Here is a 14606-nt window from a genome sequence, read left to right on the forward strand (position 1 = left end):
ATGCGATTACAAGCATTTTCAACCAAATTTTGTGGTTTTGCAGTTTATTTTTGTCTTAATTTTGCTCAAAAACCAGTTAAATCAATCAAAATAACATCAATATCAATTGTTTTTGTGAGTTTTAAGCGTGTTTGGCCAAGATTTTGCAAAATAAATGAGCCTCTGGTTCAAAACAAAGTAAGTCGAGTGGAACAAGCTAAAAATTATATCATTTTCAATTTGATTTTGTATTTTTTTTGCCCGCTTTAAAAAAATTTTTTTCGAATTTCCTTAGTTTTTACCTCAAAAACGTACTTAAACACTTGACAAAGACAAAAATAACGTCGTTATCGATCGAATTTGTTGAATTTTTGGATTGTTTTTAGCGAAATAATGTGTTTCTAGCTGAAAGAGTATTCGAAAAAGACAAAAATTAATTGTCATTTTCGATCCTGGAAAATTTTGTAAAAAAACAAATAGAACGATTTTAACCAATTTGGTTTTTGACTTTTTTGAAAAAATTTGACGAAATAATCAAGTTTCTGGTTGAAAACGTAGAAAATGCTCGAATTTTTTTTTCATTCTCAAAAAATCACATTAAAATTTTTACCAAATCACCAGACTAACATGATGAATAGATGCGTAATTGTTTACTTTTGATTGTAAGTTTTTCTAAGAACTAGACCAAAAACATTAAAAATTATAACATTTTATAAGCAAATATAATTTTATTTATTAAAAAAAAGATCTACATTTGGTTTAGTTATTTTTAGTCTTTACAAATTTACAAGAATATTAAAATTACAATAACTCTTTATTATTTCTTCAATACTTCGAATAAAAAAACACAAGTATTAATTTTATTCTTTATTAATTATTTCTCTATTAAACTCTCAAAATTTAAACTATCATAACTTCAAAATTTTTTTTACATTTTTTCCATGTTCCTGGTATCTTACTGTGGCGCACTCTGTATACAAAAAAAGGTCAGTGTTCTGTATGCAAAGTTTCAAATTTGACTCGCAAGATTTCGTACACACAGACAACTTTGTAAGTTAAGTAAAAGCTTATAAAAAGGAAAATTTAAGGGTAGACAATAAACCATCCTTGAGGGGAAATGCTTCTTTATTTTTCATTGTTTACATGTCAGGTTTTATACTTGCAACAGTAATTCCTAAATTAAGACATCCTTCTTGAAAGAACTTTAAACAGCATTGTAAACCCCCTATTTTATAAAAGAATTTGGCAAAGAATATCGAAAAAATAATAAACTGAAACACTTCTATACATAATATTAATGTAAAAATAATACAATACGTTTCGTTAAAATATGACAGCTTCTTTTATCAAAAATAAAATAACCACAATAAGAACTGCTTAAAATTCTTTTCGAAACTATATTACGTAAAATATTACCGCAAAAACTATCGAGTGAAACAACTACGAATAAAGTAAATGTTGTTGTTTTTTCGTTTTTTATTTATGTATAAACTATTTACAGACACATTCACGCTAACCACACATACACAGAAGCTAAAATACGAACATTGCACGTTTGCGATAATATTTTACCATCACTGATTTTCAACTATTTATTTATACGTACGTGATCGAGAGTGGTTGTAGATACGTGACTCGACCTAAAAATAAACTAACATTCCCAGTTATCCTTCTCCTTTTCAATTTATTCCAACACAAAAACAATGCAACTCTTACGTTTTATATACAAGGATCAGGTACAAACAGCTTCCTTGGATGTGTGTGAGGGGGCGCTTTGGGAACCGTTATGACCTTCCTCCGTTAGGCTAATATTACTGTTTGAATCCTCGTTGCAATTCAAACTAGTCGAATTATTCGAACTATCGTCGTACTAAAAACCCAAAATTATTTTCAGGATTTCAGGATCAATCCACCCCCACCGTCGAATGCATTTCCTCCGATAACCGCATTTTTTTATTGGGATTCTCGTCGCTGTTTCCAGGATCCGAGAGACGCTTTTTGCTCTCCGTTCCGTTAGTTTTAACACTCGTTTTGCGCTCGCGTTTTAATAAACTCGGCGAGAGGTATTGATACAATTGTTTACGTTTCACGTGACGGGCTTCCAATTTCATGCCCTCTTTCAGCATACTGATATTTAAAGCGTGATTTTGGACTGTTTCAGTGAATTGTTGAATGTCGTAGGTGAGATTCACGTTTAAATTCTCCGATTTTGCAAATTCCAAACCTATAAACCACATTGAGCATTGGGTGTTGGGCTCGCGTTGCGACTCTAAAAGACTGAAACTTTCCGGGTTTATGTGGGCCAATGTTATGTGCTGGTTCCTTTCCAATGTTCCTACAAAAAAAAATTATCTATTTGTGGTATCACACAAAAAAATTTAAACTTGCCTATGAGCAAGCGAAATTTGCTTTCCACTAAACCACACCATTCTAGATGATCTTCAGGCGATTCAGCGCTAACTAATAAAACAATAAAATGTTTATATTTCATGAAAAATAACGGTGGTTCAAAAAGTTTATCCCATGTTTGTTTGCTTAGCATTATATCATCGGTGAGTTGCAGACCCAATTTGAACTCTTCTATTATTATTTGTCGTGTCGATCCTGATACATTAAATGTGGAGTTTTGTTGGGGGTAGGCTGGGGTTATGATTGGCATCAAATGATATCTGTCTTGAATGTTTACCTAATCAAACAAAAACAACTGTAAAAATTCTTGAAAAAAGCGAAAATTTCGACTTAATTCTGCGATTTTTCGGTTTGTTTTCAACAAAATTTTGCGAAATAATTGCGTTTCTAGCTGAAAAACGTGCTAAAATACTCGAGAGATGCAATTTTAGACTTAATTTCTTAATTTTTTAGTTGTTTTAGCGAAATCTAGTGAAAAGTACAAAAATGCGCTTAAAAGTATTTTCGGCCAAATTTTGTGGTTTTGCAGTTTCTTTTTACCTTTTTTTGCTCAAAAACCATTTAAATCGTGTGAAATAAACAAAATAACATCAATATCAATCGTTTTTGTGATTTTTAAGCGTGTTTGGACAAAATTTTGTAAAATAAACGAGCCTCTGGTTCAAAAATGAAGTAAGTCGAGCGGAACAAGTTAACAATTATATCAATTTAAATTTGATTTCATTTTTTTTGCCTGCTTCAATAATTCTTTTTTCGAATTTCCTTTGTTTTTATCTCAAAAACGTACATAAACACTTGACAAAGGCAAAAATAACGTCGTTTTCGATCAAATTTGTTGAATTTTTGGATTGTTTTTAGCGAAATAATGTGTTTCTAGCTGAAAAAGTATTCGAAAAATTTTGTGGTATTGACTTTTTTGAAAAAACTTAATAATCAAGTTTTTGGTTGAAAACGCGAAAAATGCTCGAAAAATATTTTTTTTCATTCTCAAAAAATCACCACATTAAAATTTCTACAAAAGTTTTTACCAAATCACCAGACTAACATGAAGAATAAATGCGTAATTGTTTACTTTTGATTGTAATTTTTTCTAAGAACTAGACCAAAAACACCAAAAATTATAACATTTTATAAGCAAATATAATTTTATTTTTAAAAAAAATAAAGATTTACATTTGGCATCAAATGAAATCTGTCTTGAATGTTTACCTAATCAAACAAAACAAAAACAATTGTAAAAACTCTTGAAGAAAGCAAAAATGGCAGCATTTCGACTTAATTCTGTGATTTTTCGGTTTGTTCTCAACAAAATTTTGCGAAATAATTGCATTTCTAGCTGAAAAACGTGCTAAAATGCTCGAGAGATGCAAAAACAATATAATTTTAGACTTAATTTTTTAGTTTGTTTTAGCGAAATCTAGTGTAAAGTACAAAAATACGCTTAAAAGCATTTTCTGCCAAATTTTGTTGTTTTGCAGTTTATTTTTATCTTTTTTTTTGCTCAAAAACCATTTAAATCGTGTGAAATAAACAAAATAACATCAATATCAATCGTTTTTGTGATTTTTAAGCGTGTTTGGACAAGATTTTGCAAAATAAACGAGCCTCTGGTTCAAAAACGAAGTAAGTCGACCGGAACAAGCTAACAATTATATCAATTTGAATTTGATTTTATATTTTTTTTGCCTGCTTCAATATTTTTTTTTCGAATTTCCTTTGTTTTTATCTCAAAAACGTACATAAACACTTGACAAAGGCAAAAATAACGTCGTTTTCGATCGAATTTGTTGAATTTTTGGATTGTTTTTAGCGAAATAATGTGTTTCTAGCTGAAAAGACAAAAATAAATTGGCATTTTTGATCCTGGAAAATTTTGTGTTTTTGACTTTTTTGAAAAAATTGGCGAAATAATCAAGTTTCTGGTTGAAAACGCGGACAATCCTCGAAAAACATTTTTTTTTCATTCTCAAAAAATCGCCACATTAAAATTTTTACAAAAGTTTTTACCAAATCACCAGACTAACATGAAGAATAAATGCGTAATTGTTTACTTTTGATTGTAATTTTTTCTAAGAACTAGACCAAAAACACCAAAAATTATAACATTTTATAAGCAAATATAACTTTATTTATTAAAAAAAAATAAAGATTTACATTTGGCATCAAATGATATCTGTCTTGAATGTTTACCTAATCAAACAAAACAAAAAAAATTGTAAAAACAATCCAAGACTAGACGAGAATTTTGATATTTTTTTACTCAGGACGAAAGCGTAATGTAAAAAATATACACTACTACAAACAATTAAAAAAAAATCCTAAATTTTTTCGTGAATCTTGAAGCACGATTCAAGTTTAAAAAAACGAGTGGCGTAATTGTAATTTGTCCTTTTTAAACATTTTTTTTTACTTTATTCGATTTAGGGATTGTCATAGGAATTTTTCATAAGAATCCAATTTTTTTTTTATTTTTTGGTCAGAATCGGACATAGTGCTTATGCTTCTAGCATATTTTTAACTTTATTACTCAATATCTCAAAAACTATGCATCGTAGAGTTTTTTAACCTGTTACATCGTGTTCAGTGTCTAGAAAACGATATTTCAAGTGTTTTTACAACTTAAAGTAAATTGACTTTTTACGATTTTACTACCTTCAAAAACTCAAAAAATTCCAAAAATTTTAAACTTGGTTCAGTAACGTTTTATGCACTTTTTTGAGTCTTTAAGACCTCTAGAGATGTAAAAAGATTACATGAATGATTTTACTTAATTTTTTTTTATTTTTGTAGAGATTTTGGTAAATTTTTGGCACCCGGAGCGGTCTATTGTCAATAACTCCGGACTTATTGGTGATAACTTCTTATGTTTGGTACCGTTAAAAAGAAAATTTAATTTTTTATCATATACAAAGAAGATCAGTGTTATACGATAAATAGTTATCGAGAAAATTTCAGATAAACTTAAAAATTTTAAAAATATAAATTCGACTATAACTTGAAAACTATTACGAATTTTGCAGTTTTCTTGGCGCCAAAACACAGGTTTACGTCAAAATATTATATCATTGAGATACAGTTTTGCCGCAATTTAGAAAATAAAAAAAGAAAATTTTCTTTACACCCTCCCCTTAAAAACTAGTTTTTTTGATTTTTTCAAAAATGAAGAAAACTGTTTTCCAGTTTCTACGTTTTAAACCAGAAACTTGATTATTTCGTCAATTTTCCAAAAACCAAATTGGTTAAAATACTTCAGATTGGTTTTTTTACAAGATTTTCGAATACTTTTTCAGCTAGAAACAATTATTTCGCAAATTTGTCTAAAAACAATCGAAAAATTCAATAAATTCGACTAAAAACGGAGTTATTTTTGCCTTTTTTAAGTGTTTAAGCACGTTTTTGAGATAAAAGCAAAGAGAATTCTAAAAATTTTGTTGAAGCAAGCAAAATAATTACAAAATTAAGTCGAAATTGATATAACTTTTAGCTTGTTCCGCTCGACTTACTTCGTTTTGGAACCAGAGGCTCTTTTATTTTGCCAAATCTTGTCGAAAAACAATTGATATTAATGTTATTTTGTTTATTTCACAAGATTTAACTGCTTTTTGAGCAAAATTAAGACAAAAATAAACTGCGAAACACAAAATTTGTCCGAAAATGCTTTTAAGCGCACTTTTGCACTTTTCACTAGATTTCGCTAAAACAAACTAAAAAATTAAGAAATTAAGTCTAGAATTATATTATTTTTGCATTTCTCGAACATTTTAGCAAGTTTTTTCAGCTGTAAACGCAATTGTTTTGTAAAATTTTGTTGAAAACAAACCGAAAATCACAGAATTAAGCCGAAATGCCATTTTTGGTTTTTTCAAAAGTTTAAGTGGATTTTTAAGCTGAAAGTTGCGTTTTTTTCGCGAGATATAGCCATACAAATCGTAATTTGGTGAACATTTGGCAAATTTTTCTTGGATCTGGTGAATTTAATGTTTTTTATCTGATACATCTAGCCTTAGTCTTAACTTTATTACTCAATATCTCAAAAACTATGCATCGTAGAGTATTCTAACTAGTTGAATCGTGTTCAGCGAGTAATTTTACGTCTAGAAAACCATACTTCAAGCGTTTTTGCGACAAAAATTTTTCACGAAACAATTACGAAAACTCAAAAAAATCGTTCTTTTAACTTGACCCTATAACGTTTTATATACATTTCTGAGTCTTTTACACGTTTTTGCACTTTTGTAAGTCTCTTGAATCCCTGGGAATGCATTTGGTTTAATTTTAAAGTTTTTAATTTATTTTGATTTTTGTCAAAATTTTCGGATATCAGCTAATAAGTTTGAAATTATTCTCGATAACTGTCTTATTTTTAGTACCGTTGGAAAGCATTTTTAATTTCCTATCTTATAAAAGAAAAATCATAGTTCTGCGATGGTTATTGAGAAAATCTCTGGTAAAAACAAAAATAGCAAAAATATTAATTAATAACTTCTAAACTATCAAGAATTTTGCGGTTTTTCCGATACCAATCGAGTCCCCGAAACATTTTCCATAAGTATAATATAGTACAAAACCTAAACTTTAGCTGGAATTAATAAATTTAAGGATTGTTGTGAAGTTTGGTAATATTTTAAATAATATTAGTCTCCCCATCAATATTTGTGAATGCGCAACAAAAAAAGTTACTTTTTTTCTCTTTTTTTTTAAATCAAAGTTGAGGATAAAAAAATTTTCAAAAAAACGTAGGAGGTTTATTCCAATTTTTGAAACTCACTTTCAAAAATCACCAAAAAATTTATTAGTTGCCTAAATTTCCTGTTTTTTGCCTAATATCTACCGACTCCTGATTCTCACCCTTGGATCCCAGACGGAGAAGCCCAGATTGACATTCGAAGGCTGCTTGAGTAATACTGGCTGCGGCCATTTCCACTGAGAAAAAACAAGAAAAAATTTATGAACTAGAGTCGCTGGAGCTGCATTTGGGTACAATTGACACGTTCGTGCAACTAGCATCGCCCATGAAACACCACCCAAGTACCCCAAAGCGTTACTATAAATCCCATGTCCTGTAAAACAACAGTAGTAACACGAAAACTGAAACAGGGGTCATACTTTTGGCCCATAATTTAATTGCTCTAAGTGCTAATCTAAAATTATCTATATTGGGGACGAGACGGAGAATCTCGTCTGTTACTCTGCAACCATTCAAACTTCGAACACATTTCTGGTCCAAGTTTTTCAAAAGAAGGTCATCGCGGAGATCCATCGAATCTGGGATTTCCTTAAGCATTAATCTAGCAAACAACATGTCTATTTCTATGCCATCAAAATTCATTTTTATGACTGGAACAAAGGCTTCTTCCACGGCCTGAAATTCAAATTCACGGATTAATTCTCAAATAAGGTGAAACAATACCCGTAAATCAGTGACTTCGGGGTGTTTTTTAAGTAATTCATAAAAGGAACCAAAGAAATCGTTTCGGTAAATATGTCTCGGGGCTACACAAAGTGCATCAATGTCAGCTCCCCTATTATGCACCTGAAACACTTGATTATTTCTCATTTTCGTCACAATTTAGCCACTTTACCCCTAATCTGTAACTGCCAAACGTGTATATTTTCCCTCCCACATTTTCAGCCACGGATTCTGGCATGTTTTTCGATATTGAAACATCTTTGATCCACTGTTTCACTAGAGAGTACAATTTACCTAAAATAACCATTCGATGATTCAACTCTTGCTCAGTTTCAAAAACATCGAATGGTTTTAGTGCTTCTTCCAATTCCTGGGTCTTTAAAAGATCAGATGGTTTAGGGGGAGCTGTGGATATAGCTGAGGTCATACCCAGAGTAGGTATTTTAGTGTCATTTTTTTGTGTAACATTTTCTTTATTATTTTGTGTACCATTATTAACAGGTTGAGATGACCACATTCTTACGTTATACCTGCAATTTCAAGAAACCATAATGTTAACAACGCAAAACTTGAACAACAACGTGAGTTGAATCATTTCGAGATAATCTACAAACCAAAACAAAAACTTAGCCTTGCTCAAAAATGTTGCAAATTGTGAAAACATACTTACTAAATCTTAAATAGGAACACTAACACTAAATTAGTTGCAAATTATAGTGTTTGGGTTTAAATCGGTGAAAAAAACATTATAAAAATAATGATAACGTGTTTCTACACTATCACACTGACACTCATCACAAATTTTGCACAAAATGACTGACAGTTGTAGTAACAAACAATACCAACGTAACGCGCGCGCAATACGAAAATCCCTGAATTGATTTGAAAATTTGCAACAAAACGCTTTCTTTTAAATCAGTAACTTCTTAAAAAATAAAAACAATTATTGTACTGTGTAATGTATTACAACATCGACAACTTCTGACCTAAACCGTGTTAAAAAATCTATTTATAAATAAAAAAATTTAATTAAAAATTGCAAATTTTTTCTGACTTAAAATCAGGTAATAACAAATAATAATTTTTACTAAGCTCTAAGTATTTTATAATTTTAGTCCCAAGATTATTTTGTCTTTCTCACAACCTCCGAACATCTTTAAAATTCAATATATCAAAGTCAGTGACCAAAATATCGAGTTTCAGGGCATTTTCTTAGAAAAGGTAAAGTAGCATTCGCTACGCCCTCAAGGGGGTGTTGAATGACCCCGACAAAGTGATGCTTTGGACCACATGTGTTTTGTTGGACGAAATAGAAAAGAAAAAAATTTGGGGTTTTTCCACTTAGTGTTAAATTTTATATTTTTTAAATTTTGTATATCATTACTTCACGTCTTACCGATAATGAAATCTATTTAATATTTACATTAGAAAAAAAGACTTTATCAGAAGCAAAATTGCATATTAGATACGTCAAAAAATGAGGTCGTCGTCCGCATTTTGCTACCCATTATTATATTTTTATTTTACTTTAGTAAATCTAGCACAAGCGAGATTATTTTGATTCTAAAGTAAAATGTATTTTTAACTGAAACCGAGTGACTGGAAATAATTGCGATTTTTTATATCAGTTTAGTGTCAAATTTAAAATTTTAGTTTAGCAACCTTTTGACTTTCAAATTCAAATGTCAAACTTTTTTTCTGGTATAACAAATTACAAGGATTAGCAATAATTTAGTGTTGCCAATAGATTTTTTCACAAACCAGTAAACAATGTTTCGCTTCACAAAAAAATTACTTAAATTAAATAATGTTATTAAATAAGTTAATAAAAAGAAATGGCCTAGTAGGTTGTCATTTACAAAGACATTTTTTTACTAAACTAAACTAAAAAAAATTCGAAATAAGTTCATTTTTGAGAAACGAACACATTTTTATAGTACTTTATACTGCACTAATTACTAATTAGTTTATGCAAAAAAAACGCTTAGTTTCATACTTTTTGTTTTATTAGGGCCAATCAAATCAAATTATTCAAAACAAATCTCGATAAAGTTGATAAATACTTACAAACAACTGATTTAAATACGAGTGAATGGATGTTTAACAAAATATTTTTAATTTATTAATTGACAAGAAATAATTTAGGTAATTTTGAAAATAACTTTACAGCCAAGGGCAGTATTTTTGTATTCGCATAATGTGTTTAAATATGGGGTATTTTCAATTATCAAAAAAATTGAAAGTGAATAACTGGTTGTATAAAGTTATTTAATTTATGAATCAGTCTGTTAAGTTAATAAATTAATAAATAACTAATCTTTGATTTGATTGACCAAGAAACACCATTTTAATAAACAAAATTTTTACTATTTCATAGAAGAAATTTCAAATTTTAAGCGTTTACATTTACAAATATTTTAATTTTTCTCACGAATTTTATTTACAGCAAAATTCAGATAGTACAATTTTGTCCATTAAATGTGATTAGTAAATATCGTGCAAGGGGCCGCTAATACTCGTATAAATCTGGAATTAGTTGTACCAATTTTTGGAATTTAATCGTAATTGCTTAGAATTATATTTTGGAATTATTAAAATTATTTATAGATTGCATGGAGTTACTATAATTATTATTTTAAATCAATAATTTTTTTTTTGAATTACTGAATTTTTTATAGAATTATTGGAGATATCAGAATTAATTTGAAATTGTAGAAATTAATCTAAAAATAATAGATTAATAAAATTTCTGAAATTGAATTTCGCCGAAATTTTTCTGAAATTACTAACTATTTGAAAATTTTGTTGAATTTCTTAAAACTATTGAAATTAATTAAAAATTAATTAAAATTACCCAAATAATTTAAAAACTACAGTATTACAAAAATTAAGTTAAAGTTACAGGAGTTTATTTAGAATTATAGGAATTAAATTAATCTCAAAACAATGGAATTACGCTGAATTAATAGAATTACTAGAATGAAATTACCGGAATTACTTGTAAATTACAAAATTACGTTAAATATTTTAGAAGTATCGTAATTAATTTGGAATTTTAAAAGTTACTTTTATATTACGAAAATTAAGTTGAAATTATGGCAATTGTGTTAGAAATAAGTCGTAATTACAAAAATTAATTTAAAATTTTATTTTAATTACTTATTGGAATTATTTGTAAATTACTGGGAGTTCTTTTAGATTAGTCAATTTTTGTGGAATTATTGGAACTTTTTTTGTTGTAATTTCAGAAATTAATTTTAAATTATACGAATTGATCAAAAAACAATGCAATTACTAATTACGATGGAATAATAGAATTACAGGAATTGATATACCGGAATTTATTTGTATTTTTTTTTTTTGAAACTACAAGAATTCTTTTTGGAGTTATCAGAAACACTTTATTCTTTAGAAAAATACAATTTTTCTAAACTATCGAAATTAAAGTTAACTGCCCTTCAAAATAAGTACATTAATTAAAATGTTATTTTCTCAACAAAAGTAGTAGCTTTTTAAAGTTTTTTTTTAAACTTTGTTATTTTTATTTCATTTAATTAAAAAAACCATTACATTGAGAAATATATAAAAAAAATACTACTAAAATAAAAGTTTCCAAAAAAATAAACGCAAATTGAGTAGCTCGAAAAAGTTGGGATTGAAGTTATTAAGGATTTCGAAGTTGGGATTATTCTACGTGACTGTCCCACATTTTTTGGGTTAAATTTTGGGAGTAATTACACCAAACCGGTTAAACTTTTAGAGAGTTTTTGGACGGAGTTAAGTGGGAATGCACCCACGGTTATGGTTGGGGAACAACTAGGAGATTTAATTAAAAGTGAACATAAATAAAAATGATATAATTGTATGAACAATATCAGTGTTTAATTATTTTTGAGTAAAGTATTAATGTCAAATACACATATTAGGTAATGTATGTAGATTAAGAGTTTCTAAACCGAGACAAGGACAAGTTAACCGCAATTTGTTTTTTCTAAACTTCGCAAGGTAAGTGTAGCAAGGAATAAACACATTCCAACAAACGAAAGGAAAGTAACATATCACAATATAATAATTTAACAATAGAACAGTAGGACAGTTCAACTCAGATAATCCTGAAATTTTTTTCATAAAACTAAGACGAAAATGCAAGATTTATAGGTGAACAAATAATTAAGCAAAAAAATCACAATAACTGTATCCTATTGCACAAATTCTTTTTTACCTAAAAACACAGTTTAAATTTGCTTTGATACATTATTATCAGAAATAATATTACACAGAATGTCCCCAAAAAAACATTGAAAGATTTTGAGGAGTAATTCCTTAGATCAAAAAAAGTCCGGAAATACTTCCATATACGAAAAAACTGTCTTCGTATGGTTTGCTTTTTGGAATTACTGTTAAGAAAAAACTCGTTTTTCTCATACAAAAATACCATGATAAAAAAATTAGCCAATAAATCCAAATCTGCCAAAAAGAATGTAAAAACTACTTTCAATGCAAAATTAACCCCGGTGCCTCCGGCCCCTAAGTATATTATTAATTTATTCCACATTTTTTAATATCTAATAGATTTAGCGCCAAAAAATCCAGATGCAATTTTTTTTAAATTTATGTGTAACGGTTACTGAAATAATTGAAAAAAAAAACGTCATCTTTAGGAGTCTCTTCCAGGAAGAATTTCCGTACGTAGATTCATAAAAACTTTCTTTCTTATTTTAACCTAAGAAACCACTACCTAAAATTTTTCAACGCTTTTTCTGGACACCCTGTATGGATAACAAGATAACATCAGTATTAACATAATTACAAGTATCATAATATTCACGCTTAAAAGCGTTGTTCTAAACTGAATTAATAATTATTTCTTCGCAAGCAATAAATCTTATTCTTACGAGAAAATTGCACGATAAAATCCAAAATAGTCCGTAAAGTAGTACTTTTCAGGACTTATACACTTTAAAGTGTGCACGTTGTGTTACATAATCTTAAGAAAAAACGTAATAAAGTACCGCAAAAATATTGTACAAACATTTTATTTGTTTATTTTGTTAATTTTAACGTTTTATGCGCATAATTTGTCCTTTTGCATGATCGTAATTCGTTATAAAAAATGAAATTACTATTGTCTTGAAAAAATTCTAACAAATTCTAGCAACGGGTTGAAGGGCGTGATTTTTATTATTTTGCTGCGTTTTCCCTAATAATCAATGTTTCAAAATTGATAAACAATAATTTTAGGTATCAATGAATAAATAGTTCAAAAAAGAAAGAAAAAATGTAGTGTTCTTCTCTATTGTCACAAGTAGGCATTGTTAGTTTTTTTTCTTCTTATGAATTTAAAAATCTAAAACAGGATACATCGATTCGTGCAACCTTACATTTTTTTACACAAGCTAATTCACCAAAAGCTGAGAAAAGTTATAGCTTGCTCTGAAATTCTCTTTATCTCGAAAATATACAACAATTCTCATTAAACGAAAAAAATTACAATTCTCCAATTTTATTATTTAAGACCACTTATTTCCTGAATGTGTTATAAATTACAAGAGCTGGTTTTGTACTAAACTCCCTAAATCTTTTATAGTAAAAGCGAACTCACTTTTGCATATCTCTAAGTCTTGTTTCTTATTTTAGAACAATAATTCTTAAACGAAACTCTTGGTATTTTCTCGTTTATTTACAGTTTTTTCTTTCAACTTTCCCTTTCACCTGGGCGGCATTCTTATCTTGTGCATGCACTTATTTCAACGCTTTAAAAAGTGGGTAAGTTACCGATCTCATAAACGTCTAGCAGTCTTGCAAAGGCAAACATGTATGCATATGAATATTAACTTATTTTTTTAATTTATATAGATTTGTGCATTAAGTAATATTGAAACGATTTTCAATATTTTTTGTCAAAAAGAGAACTGATGTAATTAATGTTCTTTACAAAAAGTACATTTTACTATAGTTTCTTATACAAAAGTAGAATTTGCAATTAAATAGTTTTTATAACAATTATGTGCATATTTAATTTATAACTTTTTAATTATTATGAAAGAATGAGTTTTAAGTGACTTTTATTAAGTAACATTAGAATATTAAACAACCATTTTTGTAAATACAAATTGTTAATAACGTAATAATATACATACAAAACATTTGTTCAACATTACATAGACAATGTCAGTATCAAATAACCACAATTTTTATTCATCATCGGCCTTTGATAACTAATTAGATAATTCCACCTCATTAATGTTTAAATTCACACATTGTAAGTACGCATTTTTGATTAAGAATAAATAAATCATTGTGAAGGATTCTGTCAAGATTTTTTCCTCACATGACCTTTACATAACTGTTAAGTGTAAGCAGTTTATTAAAAAAAGTTCAAGTTTTATTCAGTTGTAAACCGTAAAATTACAATTACACAGAGAAACACAAAAACAAATGATATTTAATTGTAATTTCTACCGGGGAATTCCCCGATTAAAAGGATTTAAAATAAAAATGCATTATCACAATTAAACAAAAAATTTTAAATGTTTAGGATAGGTACAGTCGAACAAAGTGAAAATGAGGCTTCAATAAACCAGGTTGAATCAGGAGCCGGATTACAGAAAGCGAAATAATAATTTAATTCGGAATTAAACTAATTTTGTATTGACAAACGTCAAGTTAAATGAGAATGTAATTTTGTAAATAAAAAATTTAACAAACCATTTTTTGAAGAAAATTATGCATTAATGATGACATACACGAAAAAACAAATCATTATTAATTTAATAATTGTTCTGTTTTTCAAAATAAAATTATTTTA

General features: G+C 28.3%; 1 protein-coding gene across 4 annotated transcripts; it reads right to left on the reverse strand.

Moving 5' to 3' along the window:
* Nucleotides 1–1086: 1086 nt before the first annotated feature.
* On the reverse strand, nt 1087–8614 carry LOC123014628 (poly(A) polymerase type 3). 4 transcript variants are annotated; one of them, XM_044415166.1, is made up of 9 exons: nt 8469–8614; nt 7971–8328; nt 7799–7921; nt 7495–7750; nt 7237–7448; nt 2368–2665; nt 1899–2314; nt 1696–1849; nt 1087–1619 (listed from the first exon to the last, which is right to left on the reverse strand). In XM_044415166.1, exons 2-8 carry the CDS (start codon nt 8313–8315, stop codon nt 1712–1714), a joined length of 1788 nt encoding a protein of 595 aa, XP_044271101.1. In that variant the 5' UTR covers nt 8316–8328; nt 8469–8614; the 3' UTR covers nt 1087–1619; nt 1696–1711. The 4 variants fall into 4 exon arrangements, with proteins under 4 accessions (XP_044271101.1, XP_044271004.1, XP_044271180.1 ...); XM_044415069.1 differs by having other exon boundaries at nt 1087–1630; XM_044415245.1 differs by having other exon boundaries at nt 1087–1849; nt 7971–8174; nt 8228–8328; nt 8469–8520.
* Between the last annotated feature and the right edge of the window lie 5992 nt (nt 8615–14606).

The sequence above is a fragment of the Tribolium madens genome, unplaced genomic scaffold (genome assembly GCF_015345945.1).
Source record: "Tribolium madens isolate multiple individuals breed KSU strain unplaced genomic scaffold, Tmad_KSU_1.1 Scaffold_11;HRSCAF=98;Tcas5.2_LG3b, whole genome shotgun sequence".
NCBI lineage: Eukaryota > Metazoa > Arthropoda > Insecta > Coleoptera > Tenebrionidae > Tribolium > Tribolium madens.